This window comes from Lissotriton vulgaris, chromosome 2_1, assembly GCF_964263255.1.
Source record: "Lissotriton vulgaris chromosome 2_1, aLisVul1.2, whole genome shotgun sequence".
Lineage (NCBI taxonomy): Eukaryota > Metazoa > Chordata > Amphibia > Caudata > Salamandridae > Lissotriton > Lissotriton vulgaris.
This window is the reverse complement of record NC_141687.1, coordinates 543,848,718-543,871,239: the sequence shown is the minus strand read 5'-3', so window position 1 is coordinate 543,871,239 and position 22,522 is coordinate 543,848,718. Positions and strand designations below refer to the sequence as shown.

General features: G+C 47.6%; 1 protein-coding gene across 1 annotated transcript in view; it reads left to right on the top strand.

Moving 5' to 3' along the window:
* Positions 1-16,798: 16,798 nt before the first annotated feature.
* PTTG1IP (PTTG1 interacting protein) overlaps positions 16,799-22,522 on the top strand; it is a 273,566-nt gene continuing 267,842 nt past the window's right edge. The window contains exon 1 of the mRNA XM_086955516.1: positions 16,799-17,300. Within this exon, the coding sequence (XP_086811642.1) occupies positions 17,228-17,300 (73 nt within the window). The 5' untranslated portion in view covers positions 16,799-17,227. The remainder of the gene's footprint in view (positions 17,301-22,522) is intronic.

The following is a 22,522-nucleotide window of genomic DNA, read 5'->3' as shown; positions in this document are numbered from 1 at the left end:
GCTATGTGGTCCCCCTGCGTATTTATATTACTAGACCTCAGTCTTCAATATCGCCAGCTCTCTCTCGATGCACACGTTTGCGCCTATTGGCAGCCGGGCCCCACTTTGCGCCTTTTCACAGCCGCCAGTGTCAGCTGAATCAGCGACTGCCTCTCAATCTTTCTTCAGCCCCAGTTGCAGTATATTTCGCACCCCGGTCCCCTTTCACGTATCGGTGCACCTCGGGGGATTAGGCGATGCGCTCTCCCGCTTATCTCCTCCGCTGCGGCTCCGCCCAAGTATCCTCCGCACAACCGCTCACACGAGGGTCGGGCCTGCAGTCTCTTGCTCGACCACGGCCTTGCCTATTTTCCGCCGCCGCCACCCAGCTCCAGACGCCGATCTTAGGTCCCGGCTCAGGGGTCTGCCTGCCTTTGCTGCTCAGTTTTTGTTCCAACGTCTATGCAACCCCAACAAGGTTACAGCTACCATTTCGGCAGCTGGATATTTGTTTTTATGGCCTTTTCTGCATCACAGGATGAGGATTGAGTATATTTTTCCACCCGACTAGGCAGGAGCCTTACTGGTGTGCGGCCATCTTGGTCACGCGCCACCTATCGCCCCCTCCCAAGCTGATTTGACTGAGGTGCAGTTACTCACTGACTCCTACAATTCGACCATCTCCAATATCATCGATGACATTGCTCCAATCCAACATAAAAAAGCATCAACAAAAATATGCAAACCGTGGAATAATGAAAACTTAAAGACGGAACGTCGCAACCCTAGGGCAGTTGAAAGTTCCTGGAAATCAAATCCCTCCTCGGACCAACTTAAACTCCTAAGAGATGTTAGGAGCCTCTACTACAAACAAATCAAGTGCGCTAAGGCTAACTACTTCAGGCACCATTTGGATCAAGCGGCAAACCGTCCCAAGAAACTTTTCGAATTGGTCCAACAGTAATCAGTTGTAGGTCCAAACCTCTCTGAACCTGGAGGCAGCCCACCCTCTTGCGACAAACTTGCTGCTTTCTTCATTGAGAAATCAAGACTCATCTCCACTGACCTCGCCTCTAAGAAGGCTTTACTGCTCTCCTCCAAGGCAGCATCACCCCTTGACCTCTTAGAAGTGCTCAACTCTACCCCCAGAACGCCAAGAACAATGCGTCTTGGGGCACCTTTACCCCATTCAGTGAACAAGATATCAAAAAGATCCTCCTGAATATTAACCCATTCAACCACTTCAGTGACTCGTTATCCCCGGCCATCTTCAAGAAAATCAAAAATGCACTCATCCCCACGTGGACAAGGATTGTAAATGCTTCCCTATTTCAAGGCACGATCCCCGACTGCCTAAAAGCAGCTCAGGTATCACCTATGCTAAAAAAACGAGCGCTGCTAAAGCTGATCTCAATAATTTCCGACCTATCTCCAACATCCCCACCCTAGCGAAACTCCTTGAAAAATGCGTTCAGTCCCAACTCTGTGCTCACATAGAGAACAACCAACTCCTAGACCAGCATCAATCCGGTTTTCGTAAGGGGCACAGTACCGAATCAGCTCTCACTCATGTTTTTTATTTATTTATTTTCTTTTTTTTAGCTCTCACTCAGGTTATGGATGACATTTTAAAAATGCTCGATCCAAACGAATCCTGCCTCCGGATCCTCCTTGACCTTTCTTCCGCTTTCGACATGGTTAATCATGACAACCTCCTATCCATTCTGCAAAACAGGATGAGTTTTTCTGATCAGGTGCTACAATGGTTCTCATCCTTCCTCCACCACAGATCGCAAAGAGTCAGGGCTAATCACTCTCTCTCCCAGCTCTCTCCAGTTCTCATGGGGGTCCCCCAAGGATCTGCCTTATCTCCTATCCTATTCAACCTTTTCCTGGAACCATTTGCTAACTCACTAAACTCCATGGGTATTCTTTTCCATATGTATGCCAACAACATGCAACTCTATTTGTAAATCGCATCCCTGGAAAACATCATCTCACTCAACACTACCCTAACATCTACTCAAAACTGGTTAACTGAGAACCATCTTCCGCTTAACACTTCAAAAACGGAATTCCTGCTCATCTCCCCTCCGAACCATATCCCCAAGTTAGACCTCTGGCTGAGCCACCACACTGCTTTCAACTGCACTTCTCTCATGGTGGTAGACTTAGCCAAATCTCTAGGAGTCACCATGGACAAGCACCTTAATATGAAAAATCATATCAGCAATATATATATAAGGGAGCAAACCACTTGATGAGGACACACAGAAATATCAAACCTTTCCTTCCACTTAATGATTTGAAGCAGGTGGTCCAAGCGCTTATCCTGCCGAGGCTAGATTTCGGCAGCACTACCCTGAGTGGCCTTCCCAAATACACCCTGGCTCCACTACGGGCATCACTGAATGCTGCTGCTAGACTGGTAACAGGCACCAAACGAATGAGCACATATCCCTAGTCCTAAAATCTCTTAATTGGCTCTCCTACGAAGCACAAATTCAATTAAAAATTGCCGTCATGTTGCACAAAGCCATCCACTTAAATAATCCCAGGTACCTGGCGCAAAAACTTGAACTATCTTGTGGCGTAAGAGCCTCAAGAAGCCCTACAACTTTCCTCTAGAAACGACTTATCCTTAGCAAAAAGAAAACTTGTCACAGAGCCTTCTCTGGCACTGCCCTAAAGATTTGGAACTCTTTACCACCGGAAGTACATAGAATCTCCTTAACAACGGTGTTCAAACTGCAAGCCAAAAGATTCCTTACGAATAAATTCCTTCTGTAAGTGGGAAAGACTCTTTTGCTCGATTACATTGTTCCTACTACCATGGTACATCATTTACTACTTCTCTTCTTTACGACAGGCCCCCCTCTTCGCTACCCATGTACAATTGTTTATTATAACCTCCATGTTGCATTTGTCGTGTAATCTGCGATCACTCTTGTTTTTATACCTACCTGATTTTGTTTCTGCATCATTGTCCTTCCTTTCCTTCCCAATGTTAAGCGCTCAGATCTCCTTATGGGATCTTGTACGCGCTATATTAAACTTTATAAATAAATAAAATAAATAAACAAGTTTCTTTTTTAGCTAACAGTGCTCTTTTCAGAAGTTGAAACATCTGTATAAACAAGAAGAAAAACATTTCACACAACAACCATTCATTTGAGAAAAACACAAGTCAATTGAAAGGGTCAAGAACAAGCTAAATTCTGAATTTAGTTTCTAAGTCCTGTTAACTATAATATGGCAGCACATTTACGTATATTAGTTTAGTGCAATTTTGCATGAAATTCACGTTTAAGTCTCATTAGCTTTGCATATTATTTAGCATTAATTCTTGATATTTCAAAATGCTTCTCCACTAGTCAAACCATCTTGAACTCCCCTTGGTGTCTAATCATTAAATTGTCATGGTTTGGTAGGTTCCCTGGGTGCTGGCTGAGCTAGGCCCAAATTACGTAGCCATCCAAATTGGAAAACATTTGATTTGTCGATCTTGAGTTTTTGGGTCTTTACTGTTGTCGGCTGTGAGCCACCCACACAAGTGCGATATCATTTTTATCGGAAGACCTATTGGAATGCTGGGTGGTAGGAAATTTGTGGATCCCCACAGATTCTAGAAGTTTTCCTCCAAATAGGAAAATGTATATTTTTAGACAAAGTTTGAAACTTGCAAGGGAACATGGGTAAGAAAAGATCCTGTAATCCACACATGTTACACCACCCTGGACTCCACCAAGTGTATAGTTTTCTGACTTGCCTGGATTTAGTATGTTTCCCTAGGTGGTGGCTAAGCTATAGCCTGAATTCCATAGCTACCCACATTGTGAAAAAAAGGATTGATGTTTCTGGGTGAAATGTGACGTCTCTAGGTCGCTTTTTGGGGCATTTTGTGTCGCAGGTACTAGACCCAGCCACACAAATGGGTGACTGTTTGTATCAGGAATCAAACCATAGTGGGTTCTGAGACTAATTGTTCAGTCTGATTGAATCATTATTTAGTTTTATTCACTTTAAATGCATATGTCAATTATTTTATACACTTTTTACAAATTTTACATCCCTGCAATCACAAACATTATATACAATCAGTAATTAAAAGAACAATTCAAGTACAATACAAGGCGTACATTAATTCTCAACCAATCCAAGCATTCAACATTCACCCAGTCACTTTCATACTCATAGAACAATTAATACTCATAGAAAAAGTCAACCATTTACATGAAACAATCATTACACCATAAACAATAGTTTTTTGTGTTTGTAATATTTAAACAAAAAATTGCCACTCTTTGAGATCATATGGTGTGTAAACTAGCGGTCTATGCGTTTCGAACTCCGAATGGGTTAGGAGTTCTCATCAGGACCTCATGACTGTGGAAAAAACAGAAAAATCTATCTCTTAATGATGGAAGAAAAGCTACCCCCTATATATGATGCTACTGCCTAATACCTCCTAAATGGAGAGGAGTCTCAAAACTTAATCCGACGAGGGACACTGTGGCAGAAACAAACAAGCCACCATTATTAAACCAAACTGTGTACCCAAACAGTTCCTTACATGCACACCACATACTGCACACTGCGCGTGAATAGTCCCTGGTCTAGGGGGGCGGAGCTTGCCGGCGTCCATGAAAGACGTGTGAGCGTTGAGCTCCTCGCCTGAGCCCCGTTAAAATCCGTCAAACTTATCCTTTTGGCACCCAACTAGCTCTAAAAGTTGGTGTGAACTTTCAGACTATGCTTCAGTCCGGTTGGAGTTCTTTGTCCCGCTGAAAACCGGTGTGGTGGAGCTTTGCTGCTCGAGAGACCTTGCCGGGGCGGACCAGGCCGGCATCCACGGACTTTCCTGCGGGGCTGCCCAAGCTACGTCGCGCTATGTGCGGTTCACCGCACTGAAGAGGGACCGGTGCGACTGATCTGCGGCCAGGCACGGGTGGCTGTGCAGTGCTGATACGAGCTGCTCTCCGGTGGTGGTGAGGCAAGTCGGCGTTCGTTTAAGTGGAGACAGAGGTGGCCCGCGTGGAGGTGTTTGCAGCGGTGCTCGCCGCCCGGGACAGTGATCGGCCAATTGCCCTCCCCTTGGGGAGATAACCTGTCGCCCCGCTGCCCACAGACGGGAGCAGGGTTGAAGGTGTGGTGTGGTCCAGAACGGCGGTGGCCCTTCTGTCCGGCTCTTGGACGGTGTGGTGGACCGGGAGTGCTTTCACGGTGGAGGAATCTGGCGGTTGGGCCTACTCGCACTGCCGTGCGGCCGGCCGCCATTTTGGGCGCAATTTCTTGCTGCGCAACACACTGCTGTTTGGCGCCAACTGACTGAGCGGCTCCTGTTGGCCCCACTGGCTTCTCCTTGCGGTACACTACAGTTGGCTGTGTGACTCCCACGGATGTCTACTAGGAACGCCATGGGGAAAGGCGACAGGACACAAACCAAACTGTCGTTTGACCAATGTAAGGCGAAGGGGACTGAAGGGTCGGCCCCAGAAACCTCGCCGCGTACTGCCGCCTCCGACGGTTCATTGAGTGCAGATATACGCGAAATGCTGGTATCGATGGAAAAAGGCTTACAGGACAGCATGGCGGCGATTGGTACTAAACTTGATGCCCTGACATATCGCATTGATCGCATGTCTGAAAGAGTCGATAAGCATGCAGAACGGCTTGACATGGCGGAAAGGCGTCTGACGGAGGCGGAGGAGGCACAGTCAGAATGGGATAAGGATCGCAAACAGTTTGGCAGACTCCTACAGGTCATTCAAAACAAGGCGGAGGACTTGGAGGCGCGCTCCCGGCGCTCCAACGTTCGCATCACTGGGGTGGCGGAGACCACCAACACTGGCAAAATGGAATTGTTCGTTGAAAAGTTGCTGCGGGCACTGCTGGGGGACGATGTCTTCTCCCCTATGTTCATCGTTGAAAGAGCTCATCGCACTTTAGGGCCGAAGCCACAACCGGGAGCCCCTCCGCGGCCGATTATAGCGAAGCTGTTGAACTACCGTGACAGGGATCTAGCGCTTCGTCTGGCCTGAAAAAAAGGAGATCTACAGTATGAGGGTATGAACATTTCCCTATACCCGGATTTCACGGCAAAAGTGCAGGAGGAGAGGAAGCGCTTTGCTCCATACAAAAAGCAATTGAGAGACCTTGGGCTTGACTACGCCATGATGTACCCTGCGAAACTCCGTATTAATAGGCAGGGGCATTCGCATTTCTTCACTGATCCTACGGAGCTGAAAAAGTCACTGAAGGAATGGGCTAAGGAATGGCGGAATAGTCCGAGGAGTCAACGAGAGGACGCCGATGCCACCTCTCACATGGAGGAACAGGAGTGAACAGGAATGCGGAGCTAGGACGCCCCATGATGTCTCGCAGGGACGAAGTAGGAATGGAACTACTAATATGACATCTTTGCGGGACAAATGTGGCCCGACGGACATTGGAACTCGAAGGGAGTGTGCAGGCCCACTATGAGACGTTCCCAGGGTGAGACCTTTCCGGTTAATATCTGCACTGATTTGCTTGTTCAAGGGTGATTGTTAGAAGCAAGGTCTACTGAACACTCGTTTATGCGGAATGTGCCCTCCCACGAGCGGGAGTTCACTTGTTTGACTGCTGGACGGAACCTATCGAGGGTGCCGATAGCTAGCAGGGGGCAGGGTGGAGGAGTAGCTGAGCATTGCAGTCACGGACTAGAGTTGAACTGTTGTCTGGCTGGGAACCTCTGCCCCTGCGCTTTAGGCATTTGGCTCGGCCAAGAGCCACATAAGGGTTTGTCGGGTTGGCTTGGTGCGTGGGGGGAGGATGGGTGGTAGCGGGGTCTGTCTGACCTGGTTGGGGGTGGTCTGCTGTGGGTGGGGGGGTGGGTGTTCTTCTCTGAACAGGTTGGGTATGTTCAACTGGAGCAGTTGGGATGTTTTTTTTAGGCCTACTACGGGAATGTGTCTGCGATCCAATGTGCATGAGTTCACTAAACAGGTCTTATTGGAATGGCGGGCACTGAGGTCTTAGAGTTGGAGGGCGGCCCCAACTCTCTTAGAGTGATAATGTGAGGGGATTGAATGGCTACCGTAAACTCCGGAAAGTGCTGAGCTATTTACAAAGACACCGAGTTGACCTTGCACTCCTCCAGGAGACGCACCTTCCTCTCTCCAGCCCTATGCTGACGACCAGAGGCCTTGGAGGCAATTGCGCAGCAGCGGGCTTCACCACGCATGCAAGGGGGGTGATTACGTGGGCTAACCCCAAAGCACAACTGAAGTTACTGCAGCTGATCGTGGACCCGGAGGGTCGTTATCTAATTGCACGCTGTGTGGGGAAAGGTTACGATTTAATTGTTGTGAATGTCTATGGCCTTAATTATGACGCCCCTGCCTTTTACTCCTCTCTAGCGGATTTGTGCAGACAGTATGTGGGTTCCAGGGTGTTGTGGGGGGGTGATTTCAATTTTGTGTTAAGCCCGGGTCTGGATAGGTCGGCTGGCGCGACCCGCTGTCCGGCGGCCTCGGCGCTGCTTATGCAGACTGAAATGATAAAGCTCGATCTGGTGGATGTATGGCGCCATAGACACCCAGGGAGGGGAGGTTACACACATTATTCGGCCTATCATAACATACACACGAGAATTGACTATTGGTTTGCGTCTCACTCACTACTCAACTCAGTGAAGGGGTGTGTGATTCTGCCCTGTACGCTATCGGACCACTCACCATTACTACTGCTGCTGGAAGCCCCGGCTAGGAGAATTCCCCCGTTCACATGGAGGTTCCCCCCATATTCGCTCCTGGATGAGGTTTTTAGAGGGGAGTTGGCTGAGGACATAGATACATACTTTTGAGACCAATATGGGGTCAGTGGATAGTGTTCAGACACTCTGGGACGCATTCAAAGTGTACATCCGAGGTATGACGATGGCTAAACACTCGGGGGTGCTCAGAGCTATTAGGCAGAGGCTGAAACACTTAGAGACACAGCTATCTGAACTGGAACAGCAATCTAGACATGCAGGAAACACTGACACTGAGGAACGGATTAAATCCCAAATAATAGAATTTAACGAGGAAGCAGATAGAGAAATACAGCACATGGGGAAGTATGCCACGGCACGCACCTATGGGGAGAGGGATCGTCCTGGTTCCCTCCTGGCTAAACTCATGTGCAACTGCAGGCCGCAGTTGGTGGTTGTGGAGTTAATTACATCCAGTGGTGAGGTGGTCACAGAGGAGGGCGACATACTAGCGGAATTCCAAGCTTACTATACTGAGCTCTACCGATCGCGGTCTGGTCAGCTTGAGGAGGAAATAGATGACTATCTTAGTTATATTAATATGCCCTTCCTCGCCAATTTTCAGAGGGAATTTCTTATGATGCCAATTCAGAAGGAAGAGATCTTAGAGGCACTTGAGGGAATGAGATCAGGCAGTGCTCCGGGTGCCGATGGGCTTACAGTGGCCTTCTACAAGGCTTTTCAAGATAAGCTTATTCCGCACTTGATGTCTCTCTTCGACGATATTTGCCAACAGGGTAGTATGCCGAAGTCTATGAGGGAAGCGCTCCTTATCACAATACCGAAACCGGGGAAACCCCCCAATGAATGTGGTTCATATAGACCGCTCTCCCTGATAAATGTTGATGCTAAATTATATGCGAATGTTCTGGCTGCGCGGCTGGCCATACTGGTCCCTGAACTAGTTGCCCCCGAGCAGGCCGGGTTTGTCCCCGCTAGGAATTTGACGTATAATATACGCACGGTGTTAGGCACCATACAGCATGTTCGGCAGGAAAATAAGGCAGTCGCTATATTCTTGGACATGGAAAAAGCTTTTGATTCGGTGGAATGGCCGTTCATGCTCAGGGTCTTGAGGAAGTATGGACTGGGTGAACCTTTCTTGCAGATGCTGGGGGCCCTATACGACAAGCCGTCGGCTAGACTGAAACTAGGGAATATGGTCACCGCCCCGATAGCGATCAGTAGGGGCACCAGGCAGGGCTGCCCCCTTTCCCCTCTTTTGTATGCCTTGGTAGCGGAGCCACTGGGGTGTGCTATCAGGGAATATCATGGGTTCAAGGGGATTAACTTCCCCACCTACAAGATTGGCATATCTACGTATGCCGATGATACACTGTTGTACGTTCGGGAGCCGGAGGAGAACTTGGTGTCTGTATTGAGGGAGGTGGTGAGATTCGGTGCATTGTCTGGCCTGCGAGTCAACTGGGATAAATCAGTGGCGCTTCCCCTGACTCCGGTGACTTGCCCGTTTGATTCGGAGTACCCACTACAGTGGACCACGGACTCCATACGCTATCTTGGAATACGTTTACATACTGACCCCGAGATCCTTGTGCGTGAGAACTATGGGGTGCCGTACTCTAAACTTGTGGATGACGTGGAAGTGTGGTGTAGGCTTCCGTTATCACTGATGGGAAGGATAGCGATCATGAAGATGGTGGTCCTCCCCAGGTTCCTCTTCCTCTTTACTAATATCCCGGTGGTGCTGTCTAGGGCCTTTTTCCGGCAGCTCACGCAGACACTCATCAGACTTGCGTGGGGAGGTAAACAACCCAGGGTCCAATGGCAAACTTTAATGCTCCCCTATGACCGAGGGGGACTAGGGGCTCCTGATTTAGAGCGTTACTACAGAATAGCGCAGGCGGCTCATCTTCACACCTGGGTCCATGGGAACCCCGATATCCCGCACATGAAACTGGAACGCCTGTTTGCGGACCCCACTCCTCTCCCGGCTACGGTATGCCGCCAAGTTGATCGCAGGACTAGGATCTTGGACTCTATAGCGGCTACGAATCACGCCTGGCATGAGCTGGTCCGCACGCGGGAAAGTGAGATGCTGTATTCACCCCTCATGCGTGTGGAATGGGCGGTGTGGTTGGCCCCGTTGACAGAGAAGGGGGTACTTAAGGCACTAAGCGAACTAGGCATAGAAAAGATGGGGGATCTCTTCTTGAATGGCACTGTGAAGACTCTCCAACAAGTACTGCAATCCCAGACCGGGAAGACGCTGTTGCACAGTTTTCAATACCACAGGGTCCGTAGCGCACTACAAGAGTTGCTTGGCCCGGAATTGGCGGAACCCCCAGAGGTGCCGGAACTCACCTATGTTATCAAGACTCCATCATCCAGTAAATTGGTCACGAACCTCAAGAAACTGGGGGACCGACACAAGCAATGCCCGATCTCCAAGGCCAGGCTGGCTTGGCAGAGTGATTTACAGCTGACGATTACGGACGAGATGTGGCAATACTGCTGCACAAACACCAGAAAGGTGTTGCTCAACAGCAGGCATAGACTGCTGTTTCAAATTTCTACAGCGTGTCTATTACACCCCGGAAAGGTTGCACAGGTACGGCTTGAGGGGCTCGGCGGAGTGCGAGCGATGCCACCTTCCATCGGCGGACTTTCTTCATATGGCTTGGTCTTGCCCTGGTGTTTATAAATTTTGGCAGGGGGTTTTCTCTGAACTAGGTCTGATGTTGGGAGTAGACATCCCACCTTGTCCGGTCCTGGCCCTACTGGGCTATTCCAAGACGCTGCCGGTAGCCGTGAGGCGCTTGGCGGTTATTGCACTGATGACTGCCAAACGCCTGGTTGCTATATGTTGGGTGAGAGGGCCGATACCAACCAAGAAAAGGTGGGCGGCGGACTTGCTATACTGCTGCACGCAGTCGGAGACATACAACGAGCTGCTGCCTCCGAAGAATCGGCCCAAGAACTTCTGGGGGTTATATAGGACTTATTTGTGTGCCAAGGATAGTGGGGAGTCGGAACCGGACTCGGAGAGGGAGGAGTTGGGTGAGGTACAGGAGGAGGGGGCAGAGGCTTTGGAAAGGGACACACTACACATTTAGCTAGGGCATAGAGGGGAGGTGGTGTTCCGGCCCTCCGGGGCTGTCGCCGGCACTGAGTGGGGTGGACGGAGTCAGGGGGAGCGACACATGAGGTTGGCAGTTGGTGGTCATCACAGTAGGGACACTCTCGCACAAGTGGGTATGTAGGAGCTGTAACTGTAGGGCACAGTGTTAGTCATTAGACTTCCAGGGATAACACAAATGGGCAGGTAGGCACATGTTCGTGTAGGCTGGCTGTTGGGGGGGGTGGGGAGATTGGTTTAGTGGTAGGAATCACTGTACTGTTCCATGGAGAACGCTGATTTTTAGCGTGAGGATTTGTTATGCACAGACGCACTAGCTGCACTGAAGCGGCATAATATAATGCGGTCCTGGGTTGTACTACGAGGCAATTTTATTCTATACTTGCTAGATGGCCGCGCTATGCAGGCATAATACTGTCTTTGTTTACGCCGCCAGGCCCCCGGGATGCTGGCACTGAGGCTGTGTATACTGTTTTTGAGACCTAGAACAGATGCTTCCTACTGTTGCCACCCGATTCCGGGTTGTGGGCGATGTGTGCTGTGTGTTCATTGAATATGCAATAAAGTACAAATTTAATTTTAAAAAAATAGTCTCTGGTCTAGTGTAAAAAAAGCGGTTCTTTGATGGAACTGGTGATGGAGCAGGGATCCTGTGTGGATACAATAAATGCTCCTATGAAATCCACTGTTGGACCTATCTGTCTATCTATCAGCGAACATTGAATGTGGGCCAAGATGGAGAAATTACCTCAATCGCAGTCTTTTTAGTAAGAGCCACACATCATATCACCAATGGGTTTTGAATCACGTTTGTATTGTTTCCTGAAAGACACAAAAACGAAGTGTGTCAGAAAGTCGCCCGTTACTTGATGGCAGTGCCTTGTGCGTATATAACGGTCTAAATCTGGTTCCTACCTGTTCGCGGGCAGTCCGGCGTTCATGAATGCAACACGGAAGCAACTGACGAAAGCAGCTGTAGAACCCGCGTATGCGCACTGACTTACTTCAGCAATGGCTGCGCCTACAAAACCTCGATGTAGATGGGAGTTGTAGTTTGGTATTAGGCCTGCTCACAGGATGTTCGTATGGGAGTTGAAATGAAAAAATATATAAAAACCGCATGACTGAACAAGGTGGTTATTCCTAATAAGTTGGAACAATGGCTTTTAATGGTGTTTTAGCTATAAATACATGTTTATAGAATACGGCGGATATCGCCTACAAAAACCCCAGGCGGGCTGGGGATTGTAGTTTTCCTCATGTTGTGAGCGAACACATGAAAGATCGTTATGAAGCATGGACTGCTCGGTGTGGGCTAAAACTACTCGAGCAACACTGGTATTGATAAAGTTGAGCGTGTCAATAATCGTGCTGGATCCAAATCATGTGGTGTATTGGGCCCCTTGTTGTCTGGAGGAAATGGGTCTCCCTGAGACAGTGCCCATACCCCTAATAAATAAGCCAGGGCATTATGGATGAAATGTCACATGAGTCTAAAGTGGGTTCCCTGTGAGCATCAATGATGGTCTATATGTGTCCAAAATGAATTCCTTCTCAGCGGAAGGAGAATTAGCTCAGTTTGTAAAGCTCTGTCATTTCGTTCAATCCTTCCATGGCTGTGTTGAACTTGACAATTAGCATTGCCTCCCTCCTTGTCAATTTTTTGTCTAGGTTGCCTCCTCTGAAATCAATTTCGACCTTTGAGATCACCGTCCATTTGAGGTCCATTTCAGTGTGTTTCATCATTAGCCAGTGGTTGACCAAGGGAGCTGTGGTGATATATTTCTTTATTCTTGACCTATGCTGAATTATTCTTGTCCTGACTTACTGGTTAGTTTTGCCAATATACAGCAGGTCACACTGGCATTTTATTCCGTACACGACATATCTGGATTTGCAATTTATAAACACCTCGTGTTTCCAGGATGTATTTTTATATTTGAAGGTGTCCCCCTCTTCTGTACTTGCACAGCACACACATGTGCCACATTTTTTATGTCCTTTGATTGGAGGAAGGTCTAGATAAGACCTCATTGTTGTGTGTTCTTTCTGGGGAAGTGATGCCCGTACCAGTTGGTTTGCGATGCTTTGGTTCTTTCTAAAGGTGAACAAAGGTACCCTGCTGAGTGACTCATCCATATTTTCAACCAAATGCCAATTGCTACGTATCACTTTTTTTCAGAAGATTTGATTTCGGGCAATATGTAGATACACAGACAATCCTGTCCATTTCTTTTCTAAATTTTATGAATTAGAGTCGGTTCATTGACGACGTCTTTTTCGTCTGGACGGGGACTGAGGAAGATCTTAAAGAGTTCCACGGTTGGTTAAATAACCGCACACAAGAAATACAATTAATGGGAAACCTGGCAGAAAGAGGGTATCCCAAAAACTACTAAAAAGATCTCTCAAACGGGTATGGTGGACCCCTTGTGAGTGTCTGCTAGAAAAAAAGACCAGAAAAGAGCCTGAATTCAAATCTTCTGAAAAAAGTGATATGTAGCAATTGGCATTTGGTTAAAAATCTGGATGAGTCACTCAGCAGGGTACCTTTGTTCGCCTTTAGAAAGAACCAAAGCATCGCAAACCAACTGGTACGGGCATCACTTCCCCAGAAAGAACACACAACAATGAGGTCTTATCTAGGCCTTCCTCCAATCAAAGGACATAAAAAAGGTGGCACATGTGTGTGCTGTACAAGTACAGAAGAGGGGGACACCTTCAAATATAAAAATACATCCTGGAAACATGAGGTGTTTACAAATTGCAAATCCAGATATGTTGTGTACAGAATAAAATGCCTGTGTGATCTGCTGTATATTGTCAAAACAAACCAGGAAGTCAGGACAAGAATAATTCAGCATAGGTCGAGAATAAAGAAAAATATCACCACAGCTCCCTTGGTCAACCACTGGCTAATGATGAAACACACTGAAATGGACCTCAAATGGACGGTGATCTCAAAGGTCGAAATTGATTTCGGAGGAGGCGACCTAGACAAAAAATTGACAAGGAGGGAGGCAATGCTAATTGTCAAGTTCAACACAGCCATGGAAGTATTGAACGAAATGACAGAGCTTTACAAACCGTGCTAATTCTCCTTCCGCTGAGAAGGAATTCATTTTGGACACATATAGACCATCATTAATGCTCACAGGGAACCCACTTTAGACTCATGAGACATTCAATCCATAATGCCCTGGCTTATTTATTAGAGGTATAGGCGCTGTCTCAGGGAGACCCATTTCCTCCAGACAACAAGGGGCCCAATACACCACATGATTTGGATCCAGCACGATTATTGACACGCTCAACTTTATCAATACCAGTGTTGCTCGAGTAGTTTCAGGCCACACCGTGCAGTCCATGCTTCATAACGATCTTTCATGTGTTCGCTAACAACATGAGGAAGACTACAATCCCCAGCCCACCCGGGGATTTTGTAGGCAATATCCACTGTATTCTATAAACATGTATTGTAGCTAAAACTCCAATAAAAGCCATTGTTCCAACTTATTAGGAATAACCACCTTGTTCATCTATGCAGCTTTTAAATATTTTTTCATTTCAACTCCCATACGAACATCCCGTGAGCAAGCCTAATACCAAACTACAACTCCCATCTACATCGGGGTTTTGTAGGCGCCGCCATTGCTGAAGTAAGTCAGTGCACATACACGGGTACTACAGCTGCTTTCGTCAGTTGCTTCCGCGTCGCATTCATGAACGCCGGACTGCCCGCAAACAGGCAGGAACCAGACTTAGACCGTTATATACGCACAAGGCACTGCCATCAAGTAACGGGCGACTTCCTGACACACTTCGTTTTTGTGTCTTTCAGGAAACAATACAAACGTGATTCAAAACCCATTGGTGATATGATGCGTGGCTCTTACTAAAAAGACTTTGATTGAGGTAATTTCTCCATCTTGGCCCACATTCAATGTTCGCTGATAGATAGACAGATAGGTCCAACAGTGGATTTCATAGGAGCATTTATTGTATCCACACAGGATCCCTGCTCCATCACCAGTTCCATAAAAAAAAACGCTTTTGTTCCACTAGACCAGGGATTACTGTGAGTATTCACATGCAGTGTGCAGTATGTGGTGTGCATGTAAGGAACTGTTTGGGTACACAGTTTAGTTTAATAATGGTGGCTTGTTTGTTTCTGCCACAGTGTCCCTCATCGGATTAAGTTTTGAGACTCCTCCCCATTTAGGAGGTAAGAGGCAGTAGCATCATATATAGGGGGTAGCTTTTCTTCCATCATTAAGAGATAGATTTTTGTGTTTTTTCCACAGTCATGAGGTCCTGATGAGAACTTCTAACCCATTCGGAGTTCGAAACGCGTAGACCGCTAGTTTACACACCATATGATCTCAAAGAGTGGCAATTTTTTGTTTAAATATTACAAACACAAAAAACTATTGTTTATGTAATGATTGTTTCATGTAAATGGTTGACTTTTTCTATGAGTATTAATTGTTCTATGAGTATGAAAGTGACTGGGTGAATTTTGAATGCTCGGATTGGTTGAGAATTAATGTACGCCTTGTATTGTACTTGAATTGTTCTTTTAATTACTGATTGTATATAATGTTTGTGATTGCAGGGATGTAAAATTAGTAAAAAGTGTATAAAATAATTGACATATGCATTTAAAGTGAATAAAACTAAATAATGATTCAATCAGACTGAACAATTAGTCTCAGAACCCACTCTGGTTTGATTCCATTGTGCCGTGAAAAATAATAGGACAAAAGGAAAAACAGTATTGGCAGTTGTTTTGTTTATTAATAGGTCAGTGGCTTGGCATTACTGTTGGCAGCCCACACCCAGTGGTGTTGTTTTGTTTGTATCAGGAGGCATGTGGGAACACAGAATAGTACATTTGTAATTACCAATTGTTTTACCCTGCATTTGCAGTTTGCAAATGTAAGCCAGAGTGCAAAAAAGAAGATACTTTGCAAAATCCCTTCTCAATCAAATGATAGTATGGTTAACTACAAATTCAGAGGTGTACAACAAACCACTGTTCCTAAACTCGGTATCTTGTGTACATTTAAGAAATACATAGGTTTCCTTCATACCTATTTTCCACTCCTTACAGCTTACAATATGAATTGCTGTATTCAAAACTTGAAAGTTTAGATTTTTAAAAAGTTTGGGGGAATGTGTATTCCCCATTTAACTTACGTTTAAGCAAAGGCAATTTCAGGAGGGAGACAGCTAATAAGAGGCAATTAAAAAAATTATTAGTCTCCCACCTAAATCCGGTCTATTGCATGAATATAGTCAGTAGATAATGAAAAAACCTGGTAAGGTGCAGCTAAGTTGTTGGCTTTGGGTATTTATTGTGTGTTTTTGAAGAACCTACAAACCCTATATGTACCAGTAACCACAAGGATCTTTGGAATTTAATGATATATTGCTTTTGTAAATCAACCGTGACAAAAAATTACAGAAGAAAACCTTGCCACAGATAGTTGTTTTTCCTACACATGTTCATTAATTTGTTTTCTTTCGGAAAACCTTGAGACATTACTAAAATGACCCCTTGCTGAATTCAGAATTTGTACTACTTTTCAAAAATGTATAGCTTTCCGGGATCGCCCATGGGTTCCCATGTGTCCACCACAAACTGCAAGAATATTGAAACCACGAAAATTAGGGGAAAATGGACTATGTTTTAGAAACCTGCAAAAATGATAATAACATATTTTTTTTTAACACAGCTCCAGTTGTTCCTGAAAGCTGGGAAGATTGTGATACTTACAGCAAACCTTTTGTTGAGTGAATTTTGGGGGAAAAAACACGCTTTTTTGCGCAACACTTTTCCCCACTTTTCTCCCCGTAATAACCCCCTGGTGCTAGCTCCCATCCTACGAATGTTGGTATAAACTCGTGTCCCTAGAACAAAGGGAGTGGGTGGGTACTCTTAAAACTATTATCCTGTTGGCAACCGATTACAACATGGCCGACATACTGGTAGAGTCTCTGGGATTTCCTTCCGTATTTCAGTTTCTTGTTTCTGAGCTGCGCGTGATTTGCTTGCACGCTCCCTGGAGCTCAGCCGGTGCCGCGCCTCCCTCCCTCGGTCACGTGTTTTCTGTGTTTTGTTAGGTTTTGCGTTGGGCAGAGTTCTTCAAACTTTGCTCTCTCTTAGCCTCAGGTCCGCCACTCCTACAGGTACAGAGGTATCTTCGGTACTAACCTGTTGCGGAATATTTCCGCCGAGACGACAGAAGTCAGCCTGCCACTTTACCCGAGTCCCAACTGACGAGAAGACAGTGACCGTTTAACCCCTGAAAGTTGCCAGTTACCCTTCGACGTCGTTGTCGAACGGCAGGATGGCTGTGGCTACATGGGGGCTCAGCTTGTTACTTCTGGCACTAGGGGGCGCCCTGGCGCAGTCCGGCACAGGTAAGATGGTCGGCATACTTTCAGACGTTAAAGGGAATTCTGAAGTTTGTGGGCGGATATAAATGTAGGGTTAAGCGGGTGTTTTGGGAGAATGCGTTGAAGAGTGTATATTTCAGGGGTCTCGTTCCAGTAGTAAAAGCTAGTTGAAAATTAACTTTTGGGGGAATCTGAAGGAGCTAAATTTTAAGGTGTATTTTGAGAGTGCAAAGTCTGTTACGATGAGACCCAGGGGCTTATGGCTGTGGTGCATTGAACCTATATCCTAGTTGGCTATTATTACTCAACCTTAGGTTTGCATTAGAGTCTAATGGGCCCCTGTTACTTGGACGCGACGTGTTGCATGTATCTGGTTTAGGATATTCCATAAAATGTGACAGTCGTGGCAGATCTGGTATTAACATTGTTAAATATTTCAGGAGTTACTGGCGGTTAAATTGTAGAAACATGATGTCTGGTATTTAGTGTTGTATATCTCCCCCAGCAGCAGATGGCAACTGGAAACCGTTCCGTAAATTAGGAGAATATGCTCGTTTGATGTTCTACCTCCTGGCTATTTCAAGCAATAATTGTGTAATAAATAGTTGAAATATTGATTTGTGACAGGAGGAACACGCTGAAAATTTGACTCTAGTATGTAAGGCATTATGCATTGCGATAGGAATGGGGAACTCGCAGAAGTCCGCACATACTAATTGTCCTTTGAATACACACCCACACACCTACTAAGCAATCTGTATCCTGTGCTCTACTCATTCCCCACATGCCAACTTTCTACTCACTTTTCGCCCATCTGGAATTAAGTCTCCTTCCATGACGTACACCACAATGAAAACAAACCAACTCCCAATACGCGCGTACGTAGTCTAATACTACAATGGAAAATATAGGGGACGAACAAACTAATTCAAAATCCAAACTATTTGAAGTAATTGGAGGTACCCAAAGAGAGCAATCCAAATACAAGCTACCACAGCCACAAATCCTTCCAGCCTAAAAGGAAAACCCTGAACTTAAACACCAACACAAGTGCTGTTCCTCAGCTGGCAACTATTTAACTCATACTACTTCTTGTGCTTACAATATAACAATCAAAACCTCTACTTTCTTGGTTTGGGGAGGGGACTTAATTCCCTAGCTGGGATGATCATTATAGTTAGTTTATTTGTTATGTAGAGTATGGGTCCTACGAACATAAAAAATATATACTGCATTTGCACTGTTATAGACCAATATTACTCTCACCTGATGGTGATACTGTCTGTGAATAGGATGTGATATGTGGACACCACACACTGTATACTGCTTACAAGATTTCTAATTGTATGTGCATGTACTTTGTGTCTAATACAATGGAAGCGGTTTTAATAAAAACAAGTAAAAAAAACAAAACTTCTTTCTACCATCAAATCCATCTTAATTAAACATCCACAACATTCCGCCTTGGCACCTCATTTAAGTCTATCTATGTCCATGTTGTCTCCATGATAAATACAAAAACTTTCAAGGGGGGGTCCAAGGGATATAAAGTTTAAAGACCCACACCTGGTTTTATCCCCAGCTCCTACTTAATATATACCAAAAGAAACACAGGGGGTCTATTAGCTAACTATTAAAGCTACACTATCCATACAGAGTCGCCTAGATCTCAACGTGTGTGAATCACAGAGATAGTGAAAGGATGAAGACATAAGTAAAGAAGAGTGGACTCAAAACGCAAAAGAGATCGATACATTATAGAATATTCATCAGTGGCTGACCAGTCCCAAACCGTTGATATAGGGTTTCCATCAAAAGTGTAGCTTTAATAGTTAGCTAATAGACCCCCTGTGTTTCTTTTGGTATATATCATGTTGTCTCCATCACATAGCGTAGCACATACCACCTTCTAATCAAAAGTAAATGGATATTTTTTCCAATCCAAGTTCTCTGCCTTCAAAGAGTTATACTGGACTTCCTCCACTTTCCTAGGTCAGACTATTTTACCATGCCGCTGCCATCTTCTGAGGACTTCTTAACACCTACCCGTTGTCCCTACTTAACCAAAATCCCCTTTTCACTCCTAACCCCCTTATTGGTTTCATGAAGATCTTTATTTCACTTGTTACCTAATATTTCAGCATTCCGTCCATCATTTGCTTGCGTAGCACTTTTCACCCTAAGTGGGGTGGATATGCCCAGACGTGGGTCCCTTGCTCACTGTGCCACTGGATTCAAGCTAGCCTGGCTGATGAAGGGTTGTGACCTGACCTCTGGTCACCCCACACGGCTTCCCCTGTGCGTCCATGACTCCCTCCTGCTGCCTGGAGCCCGCCGCTGGTGTGCCCCTGGGACTGGTATTCTTGGATATTGTTTTTGTGGCATTATTTTGTTTTTGTTCATTGTGCTGAGCTCTGTTGTTCTTCCCCTGTTTCACTGGCATCTCCTTGCACCCCTTGACCCCCCCTGCGCCGCTGCTCCCCTGCGGCCCGCCCGCTTTTGCCTCCTGTGACCCTTCCCTCGCCAATTGGCCGCCCTACTCCCAGCTGCTCCTCCCTCCCACTTCGCCTCTTATGGAGGAAGCATTGCGGAAGCGCCGCTGGCGCGCCAAAGGCAAGCCCGTCTGCGCCTGGACTGCGCCCAGTGCCAGACCCCCTGGACCCCGCAACCACCACAAGACCAGACTGCACTACGACTCCACCATCCTCCACGCACTCAACACCGGTCATGACCACTCCTGCTACCAGGCTACCCCGAAGCACATCCAAGGGCCTTTCACCTGCCGGAGCTGCAGCTTCACCAGCATCTGTGCCGCGAAACCATCAACCAGAGAACCCAACCACCTCCGCTGCATCCTCCTCAACACCCGCTCCGCCCACAAACACGCCATCGAACTCTGGGACCTCCTAGACTCAACCACCCCGGACATCGCCTTCCTGACAGAGACCTGGCTGAGTGCCACGTCGGCACCAGATATCGCCGTAGCCATCCCTGAGGGCTACAAGATCTCCCGCAGAGACCGCATCAACGGAGTAGGAGGGGGAATCGACATCATCCACAAGGACATCCTCAGAGTCTCGACTAACACCGAAGACATCCTCACCACCGCCGAACACATGCACTTCCAGATCCACACCGACCCCAACACCACCCTCAGAGGAACACTCATCTACAGACCACCCGGACCCCGACCAGACTTCAGCGACACCATCGCCGACCTCATCAGCACCCACGCCATCACCTCCACAGACTACATCTTCCTCAGGGACCTGAACTTCCCCCTTGAGAACAACAACAACGCCAACTCCACCGCCCTGATCGCCAACCTAGGACTCAAACAGATCGTAACAACACCCACCCACGCCACTGGACACACACTGGACACCATCTTCTCCTCAAGTCCCCACGTCTCCTTCAACCACACCACCGAACCCCACTAGACCGACCACAGGTGCGTCCACTTCACCTTCTGGAAACCCACCTCACACCACCGCACCCAACAGCTGCCACGCTGCTGCTGGGGCAAAGTCACAGTGGACCAACTGACCGCCACCCTCGCCCTGAGTCCACCCGGCGACCCCACCGACCCAGACACCGCCGCCACCAACCTGAAACAGTAGATCAACAACTGCGCCAACACCCTCGCCCCACTCAAGACCTCCACAACCAATCACATCAACAAGAAAGCCGCATGGTTCACCGAAGTCCTCCAAGCACACCTGTCGGAAGCTGGAGAAGAAATGGCTCCGCGACCGCACTCCAGACAGCTACACAGCCCACAAGAACGCCACCAGCAAACATCGACCACCAAGAGGACCGCCTAGACAATAACACAAACAACTCCAAAGAGCTCTTCAGCATCGTGACAGAACTCTCCAACCCCAGATCCAACACCGACATCCCACCCTCATAGGACCTGTGCGACTCACTGGCCGCCTTCTTTCAATGCAAGATCAGACATCCACGACAGCTTCAACTCCGACACCCCCACACCCACCGCCGAGACAACCAGCCCTGTGACCCCCCACCCGCACCAGCCGCCTGACCACCTGGACCAACGTCAGCGTCACCATCAAGACCATGAACTCCATACACTCCGGATCCCCTTATGACCCATGCCCTCACCACGTCTTCAACAAAGCCAGTGCAACCATCGCACCCCATCTCCGGAAAACAATCAACTCCTCCTTCGAGACAGCAACCTACCTGGAGAGCTGGAAGCATGCCCAGATCAACGCCCTACTGAAGAAACCCAAGGCAGACCCCAAGGACCTCAAGAACTTCGGCCCATCTCCCTGCTCCCCTTCCCGACGAAAGTCACGATGAAGATTGTCAACAGACAGCTGACACGCTACCTCGAAGACAACATCATCCTGGACCCTTCTCAGTCAGGCTTCCACAGCACCGAGACCGCCCTCATCGCCGCCACCTACGACATCAGGCGCCTGATTGACAAAGGAGAAACAGCCGTCCTCATCCTTCTAGACCTATCAGCAGCCTTCGACACGGTCTGCCACCGCACTCTGGCAGTGCGCCTCCATGACGCCAGAATCCAAGAGAAGGCCCTGGCCTGGACCGCATCCTTCCTATCCGGCAGAACCCAGAGCGTCTGCCTCCCACCCTTCCGCTCCAAGACCACCGAGATCGTATGCGTCATCCCACAGGGATCCTCCCTCAGCCCGACGCTGTTCAACATCTACATGGCACCGCTCGCCCACATCGCACGACAACATAGCCTCAACATCATCTCCTACGCCGACGACACCCAGCTGATCGTTTCCATCACCGGAGACCTCCACACCGCCAAAGCCAACCTCCACAGAGGAATGAAGGCCGTCGCCGAATGGATGAAGCACAGCAGATTGAAGCTGAACTCAGACAAGACGGAGGTCCTCATCCTCGGCTCCATCCCCTCAGCCTGGGACGACTCCTGGTGGCCTACAATGCTAGGAACAGCCCCAGAACCCACCGACCACGCACGCAACCTGGGGATCATCCTAGATTCCGCCCTCTCTATGACCAAGCAAGTAAACGCAGTTTCCGCATCCTGCTTCAACACCCTCCGAATACTCTGCAGAGTCTTCAAATGGATCCCCCCGGACACCAGAAAGACCGTCACCCATGCCCTCATCACCAGCAGACTGGACTACGGGAACAACCTCTACGCGGGGACAACAACCAAGCTCCTGAAGTGGCTGCAACGCATCCAGAACGACGTGGCACGACTGACCCTTGACATCCCACGA